Source organism: Myxocyprinus asiaticus, chromosome 38, assembly GCF_019703515.2.
Source record: "Myxocyprinus asiaticus isolate MX2 ecotype Aquarium Trade chromosome 38, UBuf_Myxa_2, whole genome shotgun sequence".
Taxonomy (NCBI): domain Eukaryota; kingdom Metazoa; phylum Chordata; class Actinopteri; order Cypriniformes; family Catostomidae; genus Myxocyprinus; species Myxocyprinus asiaticus.
This window is the reverse complement of record NC_059381.1, coordinates 21,243,462-21,266,395: the sequence shown is the minus strand read 5'-3', so window position 1 is coordinate 21,266,395 and position 22,934 is coordinate 21,243,462. Positions and strand designations below refer to the sequence as shown.

The following is a 22,934-nucleotide window of genomic DNA, read 5'->3' as shown; positions in this document are numbered from 1 at the left end:
AAGTATGCCATGTGGAGAAGTCCCATGGTAGGTCCTACCCTATGGGGGAGGAGTTACTACAAGCATGGAGACTGGGGCAGAGGGGCCTCTGCCCAAGGAAGATGCCATTTGCCAACAGGGAAAGAATTAGCAGAAGGTATACATCGCATGGGGTTACCTACGGGGAACCGCCACATGCGGAGCACCTACCCCAGTACAGGGATTTAGTTAGCACGTGTACTGGGCCGGCAGCGAGTCTCTCCGAAAAATCGTCTGCCACAGGGCTCGGAGGAAATCAACCAGGGAACACAGTTTGTGAACACTACTGGGAGTTAACGGTGAACGTCTTCAGCTCAGGGGAGGTGAAAGGCGCTATGTGCAAGCGATACACCTGGCCGGCTGTCCCGGACTTACCTGCTTGTGCATGCTACTACACGGGATGAAACCGGTTCCACCCGGAGGTTGTAGAACCTCGCAAAGGTGTTGCCCAGCCCGCTGCTTTGCAAATGTCTGTTAGAGAGGCGCCCCTGGTCAAGGCCCAGGAGGCCGCTACACCCCTAGTAGAATGGGCTCGTAGCCCTACCGGGGGCGGCACGTCCTGGGCATGATATGCCATAGTTATGGCATCAATGAGCCAGTGGATGATCCTCTGCTTGGAGACAGTGCTTCCTTTCTGCTGTCCACCAAAGCAGACAAAGAGCTGCTCAGAGACTCTAAAGCTCTGCGTGCGATCCAAATAGATGCGTAAAGCGCACACTGGACACAGCAATGTCAAGGCTGGGTCTGCCTCCTCCTGGGGCTGCGCTTGGAGGTTCACCACCTGGTCCCTAAAAGGGGTCGTGGGAACCTTGGGCACATAGCCCGGTCGGGGTCTCAGGATCACGTGAGAGTAGCCCGGACCGAACTCCAGGCACGTTTCGCTGACAGAGAATGCTTGCAGGTCTCCTACCCTCTTGATGGAAGTGAGCGCAGTCAGGAGGGCAGTCTTCAAGGAGAGTGTCTTAAGCTCAGCTGACTGCAAGGGCTCAAAGGGGGCTCTCTGTAGATCCTGAAGAACTACAGAGAGGTCCCATGAGGGAACGAGGCACGGTCTGAAGGGATTCAACCTCCTGGTGCCTCTCAGGAACCTGATGATCAGGTCGTGCTTCCCTAAGGACTTACTGTCCACTGTGTCATGGTGTGCTGCTATAGCAGCTACATACACCTTCAAGGTGGAAGGGGACAGCCATCCTTCCAACCTCTCCTGCAGGAAGGAAAGCACCGATCCGACTGCGCATCTCTGGGAGTCTTCGCGTCGGGAAGAACACCATTTAGCAAACAGATGCCACTTAAAGGCATACAGGCACCTCGTAGAGGGGGCCCTAACCTGAGTGATCGTGTCTACCACTGTGGGTGGTAGACCGCTTAGGTCTTCCGCGTCCCGTCCAGGGGCCAGACATGGAGATTCCAGAGGTCTGGTCACGGGTGCCAGATGGTGCCCCATCCCTGAGAAAGAAGGTCCTTCCTCAGGGGAATTTGCCAGGGGGGGGGGCTGTCGCGAGGAGCGTGAGGTCCGAGAACCACGTCTGGGTGGGCCAGTAGGGTGCTACCAGGATGACCTTCTCCACATCCTCCCTGACCTCGCACAGGGTCTGTGCAAGTAGGCTCACTGGGGGAAACGCATATTTGCGAAGTACAGGGTGCCAGCTGTATGCCAGCGCATCTATACCGAGAGGTGCCTCGGTCAGGGTGTAACAGAGCGGGCAGTGGGAGGATTCTTGGGAGGCGAATAGGTCTACCTGTGCCTGTCTGAATTGACTTCAAATCATCTGGACCACCTGAGGGTGGAGTCTCCACTCTCCCTTGAGGGTAACCTGCCGTGACAGCGCGTCCGCTGCGGTGTTGAGGTTGCCCGGGATATGAGTGGCTCGCAGCGATTTGAGGTGCTGCTGACTGCAGAGGAGGAGACGGCGGGCGAGTTGTGACATACAACGGGAGTGCAGACCGTCTTGACGGTTGACATATGCTACCGCTGCTGTGTTGTCTGTCTGAACTAACACGTGCTTGCCCTGGATCAACGGCCGGAACCTCCGCAGGGCGAGCAGAATTGCCAGCAACTTGAGGCAGTTGATGTGCCAATGCAGCCGCGGGCCCATCCATAAGCCAGCGGCTGCATGCCCATTGCATACAGCGCCCCAGCCTGTTTTGGAAGCATCTGTCGTAACCACGACGCGCCTGGAGACCTGCTCTAGGGGAACGCCTGCCTGTAGAAACGTGAGGTCGGTCCAAGGGCTGAAGAGGCGGTGACATATGTGTCCTGCGGCGCCATGCCCATCTCAGGACTCGAGTCTGAAGCCAGTGCTGAAGTGGTCTCACATGCATCAACCCGAGTGGAGTGGCCATCGCTGAGGATGCCATATGCCCCAGGAGCCTCTGAAAGAGTTTCAGTGGAACCGCTGTTTTCTATTTGAACGCCTTTAAACAGGTCAGCACCGACTGTGCGCGCTCGTTCATGAGGCGCACCGTCAATGAGACTGAGTCCAACTCCAAACCGAGAAAAGAGATGCTCTGAACTGGGAGGAGCTTGCTCTTTTCCCAGTTGACCCGAAGCCCTAGTCGGCTGAGGTGCGAGAGCACCAGGTCCCTGTGGGCTAGGATTAGCCAATCATCGAGATAGTTGAGAATGCGAATGCCCACTTCCCTTAACGGGGCAAGAGCTGCCTCTGCGATCTTCGTGAAGATACGAGGGGACAAGGACAGACCGAAAGGGTGGACCTTGTACTGATACGCCCGACCCTTGAATGCAAACTCGAATGCAAGAGCTCATTAGCTTTGCGGGCTCTGATCAAGAGGTCGAACTCGCCGTGAGACGAGCCGGCGGACTCATCTGGAAGCCCGATCAGGGCAGACGAGCTTGCTGGGGAATGGGAGGTCCGTGGGGGGATACCCGGCTGAGGTGGTCCCATTGGGGTCCCCAAATCGCCCCCAGTGCTAGCTGCGCTGGCCTCATATCCGTAGGAAGAATGACCGAGGAGGGGAGCCACTAGGGTGCTTTCTTACGAAAGCAAGCCGTGTCTGCAACGTTGCAGAGAACATGATCCATCCATGAACGCTGTCTCCACATGGGTCGCGCCCAGACACGAAAGACAGCGATCGTGACCACCAGAAGTTGAGAGGTAATGACTGTAAACAGGAATAACACACAATCAGAAAGGCATCTTTAAAAAGATGCGTCTTTAAAAAGACGTTTCGTGTGTGCCGCTCTTTTAGAGAAATATACTCTTTTAGAAAAATATACTCTCTTTTTTCCACCGAAGTGCCCAGGGGCATTCTCTGCAGTGCACCAGTGCAGAGGAGGGAGAAGCCGCTGAAATGCACCGTCAGATCCAGCAGAGGTGAATGAACAGTCAGCTCAGTAAACATCGACCATTCGGCTCCGAAGAGAAAATCTGAATGAGTGGTTGCATACCAGCTCCTTTTATACCCGTATGTCCGGGGGAGTGGTATGCAAATACCACTCGCCAATTTTCATTGGCCTTTTATCAAAGACCAGAGGTGTCTCGGGCTCCCAAGAGTGACCCATAGTGTCACTACATCGACACAACGTCGAGTGAGTGACAGATAGGGAACTATGTCATTGTTCAGTCACCATCATGGCATTTTAAACCCATTTGGCTTTCTTTCTTCTGGGAACACAAAATTCAATACTTTGAATAATCATCACGCAGGTCTTTTCCATCCAATGGCAGTTCATAGTGACCATGGATGTTAAGGAAAACACTCCATAAAATATCATAAAAGTAGTCCAAATGACTTGAGTGGTATATTCCAAGTCTTCTATAGGCATATGATGGCTTTGTGTGATAAACAGACTGAAATTTAAGTCATTGTTCACTGATAATCTTCAGTTCTATCAGGAAGACTCGCAGATTTGAGTAAAGTTTTAGATTACATATATTTGATGAATATAAAACAGGAATGTAATGTCTCTCTTTAGCGTAAGCCCCGTCTGGCGGTCCAAAGTTGTTGTACTCAGAACCATCAGATCCTGCCAGAGATTGGAGGCAGGGGCGAGGAGCCTACCCCCGTGCAGGACAGGACTCAACTGGTGGCAGTGGGGTGGTGGAGGTTGCCGTGTTAGCACACTGAAACAGCAATGTAATAGATTGTTAGCAGACTTATGAGGCAATGGCTTACATGTGACTGGCTAGGAGTTACCTAGCTAATGGTGCGATGATGTACAGCTGCTAGTCTTCCCGCTAGAACTACGCTGGGCTTACATTTCCAGTCAGCCATAACATGGTGAACTGCTGCAACTGGATCGAGTAAGTGAGTTGAACTCAAGAACCGAATCAAGATTCTCGAGTTCAACTCACTGACTCAATGATCCGGCTCTCAAGTTAGCAGCAAACCAGATGAACAGTGAATAACAACTAAAATTTCGTCTGTTCCTCACACAAATATATCATATGGCTTTAGGTGGATGAGTCATACAGTATGGAACTTTTATACTGCTTTTTCAGCTTGACAGATCGTTATGAATTATCATTGCATGGAGCATGAAATTTCTCCTTTTGTGCTCCACTGAAAAGAGCTTACAGGTTTTGATCTACATGAGGGTAATGAGGAGTAAATAATGAGAGAATTTTTATTTTTTGTTGAACTAGTCCTTGAAGTTATGTCCTTTCTTCCCAAAGCAAAGGCAAAAAATTATTTGAGGGACAAATAATTTCTTCTTTTTGGCTACTTGCAATTACAGTCCTCCCTATTCACCATCCAAACTGACAAGATCTCCAAGAACCCTCTGCCAAATGAAATGATCAAATATTAGCATCAGATACAATTAACCCTGACTGAAGCCACTGCTGTTCACAGGTGTTCTTGCCATCCTGGTGCATATAGTCATTAAGTCCTATAATTGGACTTCCTATAGTGACAGATGCCAAATCTTTCTTTCCTTCCCTCCATCTCATGTAGTTCCGACTGCCCCTTCTGATCACAGATATTCCACACTCAGTGAGCTTGGGAGGGTGTGCAATTAACTCCTGAATGATGGGAAATATTCATTGCTATTTAGAGAATCATGCTAAAAATGATACTTTAGCTGACATTAAATGAAACAGGGCTGCCATTAGCTGACAGCGAGAGAAAGGCTTGAGCTTTTATACTTTCATTTATGATGCATTTGTGTCCTCCAGATTGCGGCTCAAAAAAAGAACTTGAAGAACTACCATTACATACTGGCAAACCTGGTAAGTGAAACAGCCTGTATCCTATTGAGCTTATCCTATTGAGCTCTCTTGGTCTGCATAAAAGAACTATGAGCCTTGAGGCTACTTAGCATATATTGTTGGTTAACCTCTTGCACATTGACTGAGACACAAGGGAATGCTCAGACAAATCGATGGTAGTGTTTTACAATGTAGTGCTACTCATTCTTTCATTCTTTCCTTTCCTGGGGAGCATGCATGCTTTTAAATACACAACACAATGCAGACAGATTGCTGATTACACTCTAAGCTGTGGGAATCAGCATTTGAACTCTTTCTGGAAGGTATTAAATGCCTTTTCTTCTTTGCATCTGTGTAAGTGTGTGTGTGTGTGTGTGTGTGTGTGTGTGAGAGAGAGAGAGAGAGAGAGAGAGAGAGAGAGAGAGAGAGAGAGAGAGACCTTTAACACCTTTATTTATAATTACACTGTAAAGATTTTTATCTAATTGTAAAAAGAAAAACCCTTTAAACAATAATACACACACACACACACACACATATATATATATATATATATACACACAAACACATATTTACACAAACATAAATTCAAAATAATTAGTTAATTAATAAATACATAAAATTTGACTATTCTTAATAATTATTTTTTGACAATGAGAGTTACCCATCATAAATTTAAAACCAACTCATTTTCATAATCCACTGTGCACAAAACATCATTCAAAGCCCAAGCTTCAATAAATCTGTCCAAATTATTTGTCAGTTTAAAATACGCAAACTCTGCCCTAATCCTAGCTGCTATAAGAGCCTTTAAAACCATCTCAGGGTTTACTATACCCTCTCCTTTCATTTTCCTTTTCCGTGTTTACCATATTGCCAGCTTTGCTCCTCGCACCACAAAATTGATTAACGAGTTTTTTCCAATCTGATGCAACATATTTGGGTCCAAAAATGAACAGTTCTTTGTTAAAGCCTGACCACTTTGGGTGGTCAATTTAAAACCGAACAAATCTGACCACTTTGACTCCTTACAATCTTTGAGTACGTTGCAGTGAGATACTTTCACACAAATGGTGTATAGTGCCTTTTTTGAAACATTCTCAAAACTGTCCAACTCAGGAGTCCTGAGGTTCAGGAGAGAACCTTCCTCAGGCTCTACCTCCACCGCTGCTGAAATCTTTACTTGGGAAAACTTTTATGACTCCCTGTGTTCTGTTCAGGAATTTCATTTTCCTCTGAGCCTTGTCTGAAACAATTCTCTCCATTATTCCCTTCATAACCCTTAGAGACTTGATACCTGTCATGTTGCATGTGTCCTCTGGACTTTCCCAGTTAGCACCATTCTTTAGGTCAGCAATTTTTGTATACCCTGCTCTTGCCATTACATTTTGTATACTTCTGGGCTCAAGCACCCATGCTTGTATCAACGGGTTATTAAAAAGAGGCTCATTTTCTGTCCAAAGTCCAAGGTTTGAGAGGTTCCTCTTAACTTTATGAACTGAAATCCATGCTCTCAAAACTGCTTTATAGAATGGGGAAACATCCCTCAAGTCCATGTTAGTCAGTTTAATAAAAAAAAACAATTGCACATCATATTTGAAAACATTCAGTTTTCTCAACAAAGCACGAGCTGTGTCAGCCCAGCACAGTTCCGAATACAGCAATCTCTGTGCTGCTTGAAGTCTGAAAGTCTTTATTCTGTTTTTAATGTCCATAAGGCCTTGTCCTCCCTCTTGAATAGGCAGGAAGAGTCCAGCAGATTTTGTCCAATGCTGTCCAGCCCAGAAAAAATCAATTATCTTTCTTTGTAGTTCTTGAACAACACTATCTGGGGGTTCCAGAACATTAATTTTATGCCATAATGCAGAAGCAGCCAGATTGTTCATGACCAATACCCTACCGCTATAAGATAGCTCCAGGTAGCACCCTCGACCATCGAGACAACCGGTCACACATTTTGTCCACCACACCCTCCCAGTTTTTCTGCCTATATTGCTCTGTTCCTAAAAACACTCCCAACATCTTCAAACCCTCTCTTCCCCATTTAACTCCCCTTGGGAGCACTGGAGGGGCCCTCCCCTGCCAATCTCCTATTAAATATCCTTCACTCTTCTCCCAATTTATTTTAGCTGATGAAGCCTTTTCGTAAATATTAAAAACTTTTGTTAAGTTCAATACATCTTTATCACTTCTTATAAAAACAGTAACATCATCAGCATAGGCCGAGAGAGTGATTGGCCTATTTTCAAAACCCTCAACTAGAAACCCCTGCAATGTTTTCCTCAGTTGGTAAAGCAAAGGTTCAGTTGCCACAGACTACAACTGTTCTGATAATGGACAGCCTTGCCTTATATCTCTATGAATTGACACAGGATAACTTAGCCCACCTCCAACCTTTAATAATGCAGAAGCACCAGTGTTTAAAAGTTTAATCCAAGTGATAAAATTCTCACCAAAACCAAATGCTTTGAGGGTTTCAAATAAATAAAGATGATCAACTTTATCAAAAGCTTTCTCTTGATCAATTGAAAAAAAAACCTACATCTTCATTACTAGCATTTGCTAAATTCATTACATCACACTCAGGAAAAATATTGTCCATTATTGTTCTATTTGGCACACAGTAGGTTTGATAATCATTAATAACATATTCTAAAAAATTGTTTTAATCTATTTGAAAAGCAAGGATTTTATAATCAGTACACAGTAAAGCTACCGGTCTCCAGTTCTTTAACAGTCCAAGGTCACCTTTTCTTGGCAATAAGGATAAAACTGCTCTTCTACAACTGGTCGGCAGTTCATTTTTCCTATAAGAAATCCTATAAACTTGGAGTATATCTTCTTTTAATAAAGTCCAAAATTGCTTATAGAATTCAGAGGAAAGTCCATCTATGCCAGGTGACCGACCAGTAGAGAGTTGTTTTACAGCCTCTGACATTTCTTCTAGTTTTTATCAGCATCAAGCCATTGTCTCTGAGCATCAGTTAACTTTGGCAGATCTCCTAGTAGGTTATCCATGCAATCAATGTCACAGTCTTTTGCTTTGAATAAATCAGTATAAAAGTCCTTTGCAAGATCTCTCATTTCTTTTGAATTAGTTGTTAAAGTCCCATCCGGCAGTTTCAAATGTAACATAAGTTTTCTTTCACCTTCTTTCCACTCCAAGTTGAAAAAAAAAAAAAAGCTTGGAGCATCTGTTTCCCTTATAGAAGAAAACCGGGCTCTTATCAAAGCTCCTTTTGCTCTCTCATTATACAGAGATGCCAAAACCATCCTTTTTTCTCTTAATTTTTTCACTTCTTCGGAATTATCTTCAGGTAGTCCTTCTTCAATTTCAGTAATTTCTCTCTCAAGTACTTTAACAGTATTCTTTACAATACTATTTGAGTGTATAGTTCTGGCAAAATATTCTTATTTGTGCTTTTCCAACCTCCCACCATTGCACTAAATCTTCATAGTCACTTTTTTGTTCTTGTCATTTAGACCAAAATAACCCACATTTTTCACAAAATACAGAGTCATGTAATAATTTAAGATTAAAATGCCAATAATAACTAGAACATTGTGACTTTTTTAAACTAACTTCACTCATACACAAATGATGATCAGTAAAAACATTTGGAAGAATATTAGCTTTTAAAACCCAGTTAGAACTGTTTGTACTAATATAAAACCTATTCAACCTCGCTACACTCATATGATCATGGAAGGCTTGTCTGTACTGCCTCGCTATTGGGCGTTTCACCCTCCATACATCAGATAAGTCATACTTCCTTATAATACTTCTTAATGAATTAGCAGACTGAGGATAAGGTTCTTCTCCATTTCGATCTATTGTAAAACCTAGAGAACTATACATGCATTATCAAATTTTCTTCAGACACTATATAATTTTGTGAAACACTCCACCCTTTGTGCTCCATTATTTGGTGTATAAACATTAATGAAAAGAAAAGGAAAACCCATTAACTCTACCTGCACAACAAAAATTCTACCCTTATCTATCTCATATGAAGATAAATGAGTCATATTGAGCTTTTTTGAGAACAGAATTGCAACACCTCCACTAAAGTTAGAGCCATGACTTAGAAAGATCTTACCCTCCCACCACATTCTCCATTCTACTTCATTGCTTAAATCACTATGGGTTTCTTGCAAAAAAATAACATTGATATCTTTATTTTGAATTCATTCATACAAAACTGCCCTTTTTTATAATTCCTTCCTCCATTAATGTTAATTGTCCCTATCTTAATGCTCTCCATGAAAAAAGAAAGAAAAGGAAGACATATAAGAAGAAAAGACATAAAAAAAGCAGAATGAAAAAAACCACCCTTTGTGACTTCATCATTACATAGATTACTTTTTCATCCATTTCTTTCCTCTTCGTAATTTTGTCACAATTATTTTCAGTCTAAATCTTTTCCTTTGGCTTCATTCATCAAATCCCACACGCTTCTGTATTTTAACTGCTGATTTCAAAAATCTATCAACATCTGGAAAACAATTCTGGACTTCAAATGTCTTTCCAAAAGTCTTGTCCAAGAAATCGTTAATTTCCTTCACTGTATATAACTGATCATCTCCACTCTGAGAAGTAATGTCAGACATTTCTGAAAAACTGTCATCCTCACCTAACTCATCCATTCCATCATCTTTATCCGCAACTTCAGCAGTAACCTCATCATCACTGTTTCCAGTTTCGACTTCACGCTGAACAGCATTTACCTCAGCTTCATTCTTCTTACTCACCACAACTCTCTCACTACCACACTTTTTTCCAAATATTTCTTCACACCTGCTTACATCCTGATTATTCTGTGTTTAGTTCTGTTCTAAATCAACTCCCTTCTTTTCAGGTTCAATTAATTTATTTCCTACACCGTTTTTATTGGCGTTCTCTTTTGACACACTAGACCCTGCAGTTTCATGATCTTTTTCATTATTTGCATTGTTCATTTTATGGGGGCAAGCATTTTTTGTGTGTCCTATGTCACCACATTGAAAACATTTCAAACTTCCAGTACTTGCATAAAGCTTACTGTATAGGATTTGCCATCGTAAAAGACTCGGAAAGAAATATCAATAGTCGATGAATCCAAAAACATAAACACTTGACGTCTAAAAGACATAACATGTTTGAGAGACTCACTTTTACACCCTAGTGGAACCATTTTAATTCCACTGGCAAAATTTCCCAAATCTCAACAATTCCTTTTCAATAGCATGATTAGGAATGAACGGAGGAACATTAGAGATTGTAATTCAAATCGATTGAGACACCAACGGAGAAATGACAGTAAAAACGCCACTTACCCAAACACCGCTCTCAACCAACCGACTGGTTAAACTCTGTTCCTTTAGAAAGATCACAATGGCCTTATTCATCCTTGAAGCTGAGACAATGTTTTCATACCCCACCTGTTCTCCTATTGCCACGAGTACATCCTCTACTGAGACGCCAGCTTCAGGCACACACCTGACTCCATGACGGAGCGAGAGAGGAGAGTCACACCCGTTCGGGTGAGACTCCATCTCCAACACCCGCCACGAAGTTAAAATAAACACTCACCAAAAATGAACTTAAATATGCAAAAAATAAATAAATAAAAAATAAAATAAAAAATCCAAGAAAAATTAAAAAACCTACTCTTACAGACAGAAAGGAAAAAACTATTTCTGAAAAAGTTAGAAAGAATGAAAATACACTACATTTAGATCGCTTCTCTCACCCGTGAGACGCTCACACACCCCACGCTCCCGACATGCAAAGCAAAAGAGAGAGAGAGAGAGAGAGAGAGAGAGAGAGAGAGAGATGAGATGTGAGCATTTATGTGCATGCTTCTGTCTGGAAGTTTTCTTCAAGGATGTAAGAAAGACGCTGCTTCCTAAAAAAAAACAAAAAAACAAAAAACAATTGATGATAAAATAATCAACAATAATGTTCGGTGTGACTGAATAATATTGGATAATAATCAAATAATCAACAATATATATATATATATATATATATATATATATATATATATATATATATATATATATATATATATACATACATACACTACCGGTCAAAAGTTTTGAAACACTTGACTGAAATGTTTCTCATGATCTTAAAAATCTTTTGATCTGAAGGCGTATGCTTAAATGTTTTAAATTAGTTTTGTAGACAAAAATATAATTGTGCCACCATATTAATTTATTTCATAATAAAACTAAAATTTAATAAAAATATATATATATATATATATATATATATATATATATATATATATATATATATAAAATTCTATACAAATTTTGAAATTAATGACTTGGACCAAATAATAAAGAAAAGCAACCAATAAGTGCCCAACATAGATGGGAACTCCTTCAGTACTGTTTAAAAAGCATCCCAGGGTGATACCTCAAGAAGTTGGTTGAGAAAATGTCAAGAGTACATTTCTGCAAATTATAGGCAAAGTGTGACTACTTTGAAGATGCTAAAATATAACACAGTTTTTATTTATTTATGATTTTGTTTAGTCACAACATAATTCCCATAGTTCCATTTATGTTATTCCATAGTTTTGATGACTTTACTATTATTCTAAAATGTGAATAAAAAAAAATTTTAAAAATTAAGAATGAGTAAGTGTTTCAAAACTTTTGACCGGTAGTGTATATATGTAAAATATTAAAAAAAAAAAAAAAAAAAAATGAAGCAAATAAAAACTCTTGCCTCCCAGCAAAAGACAGGCAAAAAGTCACAAGACTAATAGTAATAAATAGATAGGAACAGTTTATGAAGACAAACTTTGTTGTTGACTTGCCAAAGCCTTGTCTAAAAGTTGATAAAAGACAAATAAATGTTGTGTTATGCCCCAGGACATATATTTATCTTAATTGTATATGAATACATCTCTGTTTGTATTTTAATTATTTATTTTGACACTGTGGAATGTTTTGTGCAGTTGGACTGTATCGTTTTCTTGTTGCACCTCTCTCTCTCTCTCTCTCTCTCTCTCTCTCCCTCTCTCTCTCTCTCTCTCTCTCTCTCGTCTTCAGCCAATCTAATTAACAACAGCTGTGGCAATCATCACTAAGGCGCTCAACGGTGAGGACTGGTTTCTGAAGGGAGAGAAAGCAGATATAAGCTGGGAGAAAAGCCAGCAAAGAAGGACTAGGTGGTGGCATGCATCTATTTAGAAGAAGAAGAAGAAGAAGAAGAAGAAGAAGAAGGAGGAGGAGGAGAAGAAGGAGAAGAAGGAGAAGGAGGAGGAGGAGGAGAAGAAGAAGAAGGAGGAGGAGGAGGAGGAAGAAGAAGAAGAAGAAGAAGAAGAAGAAGAAGAAGGAGAAGGGGGAGGAGGAGGAGAAGAAGAAGAAGAAGGAGGAGAAGGGGGAGGAGGAGGAGGAGGAGGAAGAAGAAGAAGAAGAAGAAGAAGAAGAAGAAGAAGAAGAAGGAGGAGGAGGAGGAGGAGGAGGAGAAGAAGAAGAAGGAGAAGGAGGAGGAGGAGGAAGAAGAAGAAGAAGAAGAAGAAGAAGAAGAAGAAGTTGTTACTATTGTCTCCCTCAGAAAGATAGTATTCCTTTTTTGTTTGTTATTTTGGCCTGGCCTCCTCCTGAAGTTTATTGCTTCCCTATATTTTTGTGTAACAAAATGTAAGAGTTTGATGTAAGAGACACCGCTTCCTCAAAAAAAAGAAATTAATGAATAATGTTCTGTGTGATTGAATAATATTGGACAATCAACTATATATAAAATATTCAAAAAAAAAAAAAAAACCCTGGAACAAATCTCATGAAGTAAAAAGCAAAAGACTAATAGTAATTAGATTGAAAACTTTGTGCACAAGCTTTAGGTTGGCTTGAAAAGTTTAGTCTGAAAGTTGATAGATAGATTAGCTTGGTGTTGCTAGCAATTTTAGCATGTATTAGCACTTAGCTAAGCAATGTTGGCATATTTTAACATATTGGTGGCAAGTTTTAGCACTTAGCTAGGCATCTCTAACATGTTTTAACATTTAACTAGTTGTTGTTAACATGATGCTAGCATGTTTTAGCACTTAGCTAGGCATTGCTAGCATGTTTTAGCACTTAGCTACGTGTTGATAGTATGATGCTTGGTATTGTTAGCATGTAATTAGGTGTTTCTAGTATGTTTTTCTAGTCTGTCTTTCATGGTTTGAGTGCATGCAGCTTGAAAGCTTTTCAAGTATAATAAAAAAATCTTGAATGGGAGTCAATATAAAATCAGGCCTGTTTGGAAGTCCACTACAGGTATACCGTAATTCCGATCAGTTAGAAAAGATATAGCAACCCGAGTCAGAAAAGCCTAAAGGTCTGTCCCAAGTTTGGTGGATGTAGCTTGGAGGAGTAGCATTTTTGGGGTCTCAGAATAATAATAATTTAAATAATAGCTCAGTAGGTTGGATTTTTCAATCCAACCTAATAAATAGATGGGAATAATTTGTGAAGACAAACTTTGTTGTTGACTTGAAGTTTGATGGTTATACAGACATAACAGTTAGGCAGATAGATCTAGTGCAACTTAAAGTTGATTAAAGGCCTTGTGTAAGTTTATGTTTTAGTTTAGCAAGCTTTCTGGATTTTTGTTCATCTGTTGCGCAGTAAGAAAAGATAAAGCGCACTAAATCAGAACAGTCTGAAGGTCTGTGCCAAGTTTGCTGGATGTAGCTTGAAAGCCCTAGGAGGAGTTACAGTTGATAATTTTGGTCTTGCATACAGTAGTATGTTAATATAAACATGCAAAATGAGTATAGTATTGGTTGCTTGTTAATAGTCACAAGTTTGAGGTTAATTGTGTTCCCTGTGTCTTTAACTAAGAAACTGTGTGAATATCAAATGGAATTGGAACATGAATTTACATTGGACTAAAAATACCCAGACCCCAAAAAAGGGGGCTTTGTATTTGCTTACTCAACTCAGAGGTTCTTATGAAGACTTTATATTCAAGCTGTTTACTGTAACAAAATAATAGTTGCTCAGAGAATATAATTGGTCAGCTGAACAAACTGTAAAACAGCGCTCATGAACTGTGACTTCACATGAAGCATTGTAAATGTATTATTGGGATTTGTGAGGGGAAGAAAATAAAGTCCTCCAAACTGAAAGACTTTCTTACCAAGTGCATAATCCAGTTTAATATTAATAAAAAAAAAAAAGATGTCACCCAAAAATTTATTATTATAAAATCAGCAATGATGTAACACTTTACGTGACAGACTCTCCTGGGATTCATCTTCCTGTGAGCCAGTCACCCATGTGAGCAAACATACAGATACACAGATACAATTAGATGTTGTCACACAGATAGTGTGATATTTACCCAGCATGCATGTCTGTATGAATATCACTGTATCATTAGCTCTAACACTGATTGCCGAAGTGTGCCGAACTATACACATGACTCATGTAATCATGCTTCATCATTATACTGATTTTCTAAAAATAAATGTGCCATAAAGCCCTGGTATCTCCTTGGTATTATTCCAAGATTTAACTACTTTCTGTTGAATTTATCCCATTGCTGCATGATGTCAAACCTACAGTATAATCAGCTTAATTCCCTGATTACTTTTCTTTCTTTTTTTTAACCATTTCAAAGTTCAACACAATTTGTTCATCCTGAGATTTATATTTTTGCATATGCTGCTTCTGTTTTAATTTTTATTGTATTTTCTATTATTTGTTTAAAAAAAAAAAAAAAAATTACACAAATTATACACACTGCATGCAATTCCAATTTGTTTTTCAAGTCTGATCTTTAAGACTGACTATTACACATTTCACAAGTGATGAAATCTGATTTGTTTGTTCAGACAGCATAGTCAATATCCAATGTATCTTAGTAATGATGTAAGAGTCAACTGTCAATGTGGAAAGAGAGGCAAAAGAACTTTGAAATTTTGCGTCTGCTAATGTCTGTCAAGACATCTCGCTGCTGTGCTGAACTCATGAGGTGCGTCAGACAACCTAAGTGACAAAGCAATTTAAGCATTTAAGAATGAACAATACATGCAGGTACTGTGTCTAAAATCACTGACTCTTTGACTGTTCACTAATCACAGTTGACTATTTGAGGAAAGGTTGCTCAAAAATGTGTGTATTCGGACAAAGCTTTAGATAATATTATGCACTTTGTACGACGTTATGTACACGTTGTGCCCTTTATGATAGAAAAACTATTTGGAATTTGATCTGTCCATTCAGATGCAGACACATTCTAAAAAATCAGATTTTAATGGATGCCAGATATGGCAAAAAATCAGATTTTAGCTGCCTGTCTGATCAAAGTTCTGTATTATGTTGATATGTTACACTTTGTACACTTTGTGTCTTTAAATCTAAGCAGGATCGGCAGATGTTGCAGCTAGACATATCAATAAATGGAAATGTTGATGTGTTTACTTTCAGGGATTTCTTGATCTTAATCTCACCGAATTCAGGAAGGGAGGAGCCAATGTGACAGGCTTCCAGCTCATGAACTACACAGATCATACTGTTAGCAGGACAATACAGGACTGGCTGGAGTTTGACAGTAAAGACTTGAAAAGTCCCAAAAGGAGGCTGAAAGTAAAGCAAAGTTGTAGTCATAAAAATATGATATTTAGATGATCTTTGAGGGGAAAGTTCACTCAAAATTTAAATTCTATCATCATTTCCTCACCCTCGTGATGTTCCAAACTCGTATGACTTACTTTCTTCTGTGGAACACCAAAGAAGTTGTTTAGCAGAATGTCCAAACTGCTCTTTTCCATAAAATCAAAGTGGATAGTGATGAGGGGCTGTTAACAATAAAAAAAAAAGGACCATAAAAGCATCATAAAAGTAGTTTATATGACTTGTGCACTATATTCCAGGTCATAAAAAATGAATCTATATGATAGCTTTAAGTGAGGAACAGACCACTTGCTTCATAACTGTGGTCACTGCTCACATTCTATGTATGGAAAAGAGCAGCTTGGACATTCTTCTAAACTTCTCCTTTGCTGTAAATAACAAATTTCTTTCTTAAAAGCTTAACTGGTAGAGCATTGCACTAGCAACATCAAGGCTGTGGGTTTGATTCACAGGAACAAACTGATCAATATATACCTTAAATGCACTGCAGGTCGCTTTGCATAAAAGCATTTGTCAAATGCATAAATGTACATTTTTGTTACATAGAAGAAAGAATGTCATATGGGTTTGGACTGACATTAGGGAGAGTCAGTTATTACAGAATTGTAATTTTTGGCAAAACTATCCCTTTAAAGGTGTATCATAATTTTCTTTGAGTGTCTAAAGACATTCATTAAGTGCTGAAACAATGTGCTGCCAAAAAAGTGCTGAAACAATGTGCTGCCAAAAGGTTGTGGATAAATTCCTTTGTCTTCTTCCCTTTATTCTCACTGGAACTGTCATTGGAATCTTCATGGAACTTCTCAGTACACTGGAGCACTCACATATGACGGGGTGACTGTCATGGCCACCGCCTTCCAGAACCTGAGAAACCAACGCATTGATATCTCTCGTAGGGGAAATGCAGGAGAATGTCTTGCTAACCCACCCGCCCCGTGGGGGCAAGGCATCGACATTCAGAGAGCCTTACAGCAGGTAATCAGCCTTATTACAGTACATGGTCACTATATGGCCTTACAGCAATCTCCTTAGACAAACATTTTAAGTAGAATGGGGTGTGCCAAAGTATTCTTTGTTGTATAAGAAACTAATTGCTTGCAGTGTTTACACCTTTTATGATAAACAATTAAATTCTGGTATGTGTGATTCTCTGCATAGGTACAGTTTGAAGGATTAACAGGACACGTTCAGTTTAATGACAAAGGACATCGAACCAACTTCACTGTCAGCGTGATGGAGTTTAGCCCAAGCGGACCCAAGAAAGTAATTCAAATCCTATTTTCCCTGCTTGTAAAACAAATGGGGTCCACATTTACCAGTGCAACACAATAACAGTCCCTTCTGACTTCTCACTTAAGTCAAAATTGCCATTTTGTGACTTTTAGTCATGTCCAAAGCTGTTTCTGAGCATATGGGGGCTCTAAGATAATTCCGACTTGGAGCATTAGCAGGTATACACATTTCAAATTTACTGTCTCTTTCTTTCAGAAATACAGACCAAAAACAATGATAACTCATACTGCACTCACTAATTTTGTCCAATCAAATGCTATCAGAAAGAGAATGTCCCTCCTCCTAATTCCATCATGTTCATGGCTGTGATGTAAGCTAAAGGCAATTGGCTATTTTTAAAAAAGTGTAGCCCTTTGATATGTCCTGCCTAAACGTCCTGATTTAATAGGTAATACGTTCTATAACACAGGAAAGACAACTGTGCTCGTCAAGCCAGTTCATGGAGACTTTAAAACACATTTGTGCTTGACATTCTTCTGACATAAATTTGATTGGTAATGATTAACCTGAGGTTGCACCTGAAATTCCAGCACTGGCTGTGATGAAAGTGTTAGTCACAGGAAGACTTAAAGAGCAGCACACATTTCAAGTGATTACAGCTCCTCTTAAGCTGTCAATATGAATATTTAACATTCTAAAAATAGTAGCGCTGAAATTTTTGTGCACACTGCTGTGATACTCCTCCCTTCTCACTGCAGGTGGGCTACTGGAACGAGCGTGAGAAATACGTGAACACAGCTACCTACAACAACATACTCAATGAAACATTTGGACTGCAAAACAGGACCTACATTGTCACCACCATCCTTGTGAGTTTTGTGACTTTTATCAAACAATTTCTTGCGATCAATTGAAGAAATTTACGTTTTGTAGTTGTTATTATTTCCAAGGCAAAAACTAGACTTAGTTATAATGCAAGACAAGGTGTGTCAGATCAAGGTATTCTTCATTTTTCATTTGAAGAATAACACAAAAGGTATTTAGTATGGACTTAATAGTCTTTATCCCTTATCCTCCTGAGATCTGAGCATCACTAGTAATATTTCCGGTTACACATGTATCCTCAGTTCCCTGAGATGAATGGAACAAGACATTGCCGTAAGTACCATGGGGAAGTCCTAGACAACATTGTTAAAACGCTTATTCAATCATGGCAATCTTCTGATTGGCAGTGGTGTCTGAGCCCTGCCCCTTTAGGCGCACAGTTGGCCTATATAAGCAGGTGCTCAGTCACCATTTCTTCAGAATTTTATGACTGAGGGACAAGAGTGTCACTTGTATTATGAAACTCTGAAGTAGTAGGGCAGCCAGCTTTAGCAATGTCTTGTTCCCTTCATCTCAGGGAACCGAGGTTGCATGTGTAAGCAGAGACATTCCCTATCGATTCAGTTCACTTGTCATTGCCGTAAGCACTATGGGGAATGATATCCCATCACGCTGCACTACATAACATTACACTCCCAGAGTTATAACACTAAACAGGGATATTCATAAGGAGTCACAGGCCGATGACTTATAAGTCATATTAAAGTGTGTATGAATAGTCCCACATGGTGGATGCCAGATGGAAATTAATGCATAGATATACACAGTATATTTTATTAACCCTCTCACAACATGGTTGGAAAAGTAGGTTTTATTTCTTATGGGAGTAATTATGACTTTTAAAGGGGCAGTTCAACAGCATATAATTTGGTGGCTGTGTTGATTACAGTCAGTAGCCCACCCATTGGGCTCACCCGCTTGAATGTAAGAAGCACTCTATACAGGACTTTTGAGGAGATGGATGCCATGTCCAGGTTATAAAATCTCACAAACGTGTTTTGTGAGGGCCATCCTGCTGCCAAACATATGTCCTGTAAGGATACACCATTTTCCACACCCATGAAGAGGCCATGCCTCTGGTTGAATGTGCTTTGACACCAATAGGGCAATTCATGAACTGTGATTCGTAAGCGAGGGCGATCGCATCAACGATCCAGTGGGAGAGCCTTTGTTTGGAGACGGGCATTCCTTTTGTGCATCCTCCATAACAAATAAAGAGCTGATCCGACAGCCTAAACTGACGGGTGCACTCAACATATGTATGCAATGCCCTCACCGGGCATAACATATGCATAGATTGCTCTTCCTCTGAATTAAATGGTGGGGGAAAGAAGGCTTGTAAACAAACCACCTGAGCCCTGAAAGGCATTGATAAAACCTTAGACATGTAGCCTTTTCTAGGTTTAATAGTGGCTTTTGACAGATCTGGACCAAACTCCAGTCGTCAGCGCCTGCAAGTCACCCACCCGTTTAAATTAGGTCAAAGCCAATAGGAGTGCGATCTTTCAGGAAAGCACCCGCAATTCAAAAGATTCCAATGACTCGAACAGGGAATTTGTGAGTGCTTTCAGCACAAATTTAAGTCCCAAGTTGGCACCATAGCCGGGCGAGGGGGGTTTAAACGCCTTGCTCCCCTAAGGAACTTTATGACTAGATTATGTTTGCCTATCAACGAGCCAACCTCCAGGGCGTGGTAAGCTGATATAGTCGCTACACAAACCTTGAACATTGACGTAAGACCAGCATCCAGCCGCTCTTGAAGGAATGTCAAAATCTCAGCTATGGGGCAATTCACCGGGTCTTTACCACGTGAAGAGCACCGATTTGCAAACATGCACCATTTAAGTGCATAGAGGCATCTCGTGGACGGTGCTTTAGCCTGTAAAATGGTGTTCATCACTGACTGAGCCAATTCTGGCTCATCTGCTGTGCTCCGTTCAGAGTCTACACGTGTAGGCTCCACAGCTCTGGCAGGGGATGTCAAATCATGCCTTGTGCTTGAGAGAGAAGGTTGGGCATGTCAGGGAGCTTTTTTGTTGCCCGACTGGAGTTTTTCCATCTGCACGTTTTTTGCCCTGAGATGGTGGGTGCTTACTCTTGGGCCATGGTTTGCTTGGCTACACTTATGGCTCAGTAGCAGCTTTCAGCTGCACTGGGGCAACAAGAGATGGATTATTTGCCAGGTGCTGACCGGAATTAGATCTGGAGCGTGCCTGGCAGAAAGTGTTTCATCGTTTGAGACTGCTTTTGCGGCGTGATGAAGCACTCTGAAAGCCTTCTGTGGCATTGCCAATGAGACCGTCGGGTGACACCGGGGTGTCGAGGAGGGCGGCTTTGTCTGCATCACACATCTCCATGAAAGTTATCCAAATATGCCAATTCAGAACCACCATGTTGCTCACCGCTTTGTCGATGGCCTGAGCGGTAGCTTTCATGGTTCACAGCACCAAATCTGTAGTGGTGTGGAGCTCTTTGAACAGCTCTGGATCGGAGACTTGTTCATCCATTTGTTTGGAGCTTAACTTGAAAAACCTGGAACACCGACATGCTGTGGAGTGCTGGACCAGCTTGGCCCGCTGCTGTATAAGCTCTTACAGCCAGTGTGGACATCAGTCGACAAGGCTTGGATGGGTGGGCAGGGCGGGATTTCCATCCTATGGCAGTATTATAGCAGAGGTGAACTGCAACCACCTGTTCCACCAGGGGGAAGCTTTTAGTAGCTTTTTCATCACCGTGGTCCACTTTAGTGAGGACGGCAGCACCACCGACCTGAATATGCGAAGAGGAAGGCACACACCAGGTCTTTGTGAGCTCCGCATGGACCTCAGGGAAGAATGGTGCGCTCCTCCGGACCACGGTCTGCTGACGATGCAAAAACATTCATCCAGGTGAGACTTCTCTAGCTCTTCTGGAGGGGACCACTCAAAACCGAGCTTTTCAATCACCCTCGTGAGGACGTGAAGAAACTCCTTGTCCGTGGCGTGTACACATTCTTCACCCTCACTGAGGGAAGAGGCAGCAACATCTTCTGTGAACCACTCGCCTGAAGCTGTGAGTGACACAGCATCATCCCCATCATCAGAGCCGCCAAACATAATGAGGCCGTGCACTCCAGTAGAGAGCTCATCATGCGCATATTGCACAGGCGAGGACATTAGATCGGAAGTTTGTGGGGCTCGTGCCAGCACAAGGTCCTCCTCTAATTCTTCCAGCTCAACCTCACTGCCCCACCTTGCCTCCTCATGTGGTCCCTCGGGACTTAACACAGGAGAGGCGGGTGGGAGGGCATGAGAGGCTGGATCTTCCCTCAGAATGAGGTCAATCCTAGAGCGCAACGTCTGGAGATTCATGCTCTCACAGTGAGGGCAGTCTGTCTCCATGAGAGCTGCTTGTGTGTGGGCGTGGCCCTGGCAGTGAACACAGCTCTCATGCTCATCAGGCAGCAGGATGTGTAGTTCGCATAGGAAACATTTGCGGAACGACATCTTTAAAAAGACATGTATCACGCAAGCAGCTCTTTTAGTTAATATTGTATATATAAAAAGGTATCTCCAGTATCTCCAGCCAGAGCGCTGTGGGAAGCAGATAGGAGTCTTCTCTGAAGTGCCGCGTTGATCAACGATGAGCGTCTGAAGCGAAGAACCTTTTAGCGTCTTCAATGGCAATGTGGAGAACTCTTCACTGGAACATACAGGGGAGTGGAAAGTCTCTCGGTGTGGGCGCTGTGCACAGGATATGAGTTGTCCTGTCCACATCTCGCTGAGAAGTTCCATCCGCTGTAAGTGTATATCAAAGTGAAGCAGCAAGGGTTCCAAGACGAAGACGAAGTTCGCAGTCTTGAAGGAAGAAAATTCTGAAGAAATGGTGACTGAGCACCCTCTTATATAGGCCAACTGCGTGCCTAAAGGGGTGGGGCTCAGACACCATTGCCAATCAGAAGATTGCTGTGATTGAATAAGGGTTTCAACAAGGTCGTCTAGAAGGACTTCCCCATAGTGCTTACGGCAATGTCGAGTGAACTGAATCGAAAGGGAACTAATAGCACCTAATAAACATGCAAATATATAAATATATATATATATATATATATATATATATATATATATAATTTTTTTCTATAGCAAAGAGTTTTCCTAAAAATGTATGGCAACATATTTGGACATTGGGACTAAATTTTTATATAATGCCAAGCTATAGAAAGTCTGATTTTTTAAAATCAGATTGTTTATTATGTTTCCAGGAGTGTTGGTTATTCATGTTTATGAGACGTTACAAACATTACGTCAGAAATGAGCATAACTGATTTGGATTCAAAGTAATGGCCAGCATCATCCAATCACTGCCAACCATGTTAAAATAAAATTATACATTAGAAATTCTGAATCTATGTACTGATTAACATTGTCCCATGTCTTCCAAACATGTTGAGTTGTCCAAACATCATTTGCAGCCTGAAACTGAAATTTTATTCGGATTTTAGGAGTGAATGCACATAGCTGGATAGGAAAGCAATAGGATGCTACCTTGCTCCCTTGCTCCCTTGCTCCCTGTTTAGTGAACTTAACCTCCAGTGTGCTGTCTGTCTGCACTGGTCTTAGAACAGTTCAAAATGTAAATTATTTTAATCCTAACTCCATATAAAGCCTCAAAAAGCAAAATTGTTCTAAATTTGATAATGCATAGTAAATATAGGATTTCTAAGGAAAAAATGCGCTAAAGTACACATAAGTGTACATTTTGTTTAGCAGAGTGGCAATTCACGATAAATCGATCAAATTTTAAAAATGACATATTGGAGGAAACTAGAGACTCTAATCTTTTGATTCAAACAGGTTTCAATGTAAACATTTTATAAGGTTTCTAACCAGATGTAGTTTTGTTGCCGTTTCTACCAAAGACAAACTCCGCTGTGATCCGCATGATGTTTTGTCACATGACTCTGTACATCGAAAGTTTACGTCGACAGCCCAGAGTCTTCTGAACTGAGATCAGTTTGTTAAAATA

General features: G+C 41.1%; 1 protein-coding gene across 3 annotated transcripts in view; it reads left to right on the top strand.

Annotated features, from left to right (window-relative positions):
- Nucleotides 1-22,934, top strand: part of LOC127428608 (glutamate receptor 1-like) — a 126,394-nt gene that overhangs the window by 41,556 nt on the left and 61,904 nt on the right. For all 3 annotated transcript variants that reach the window (XR_007895117.1, XM_051677047.1, XM_051677048.1), the window contains exons 5-9: nucleotides 5,157-5,210; nucleotides 15,606-15,764; nucleotides 16,620-16,787; nucleotides 16,971-17,075; nucleotides 17,804-17,914. Coding sequence is in view for 2 of the 3 variants with exons in the window: in XM_051677047.1 (XP_051533007.1) it covers nucleotides 5,157-5,210; nucleotides 15,606-15,764; nucleotides 16,620-16,787; nucleotides 16,971-17,075; nucleotides 17,804-17,914 (597 nt within the window). In the remaining variant the exon portion in view is untranslated. The remainder of the gene's footprint in view (nucleotides 1-5,156; nucleotides 5,211-15,605; nucleotides 15,765-16,619; nucleotides 16,788-16,970; nucleotides 17,076-17,803; nucleotides 17,915-22,934) is intronic.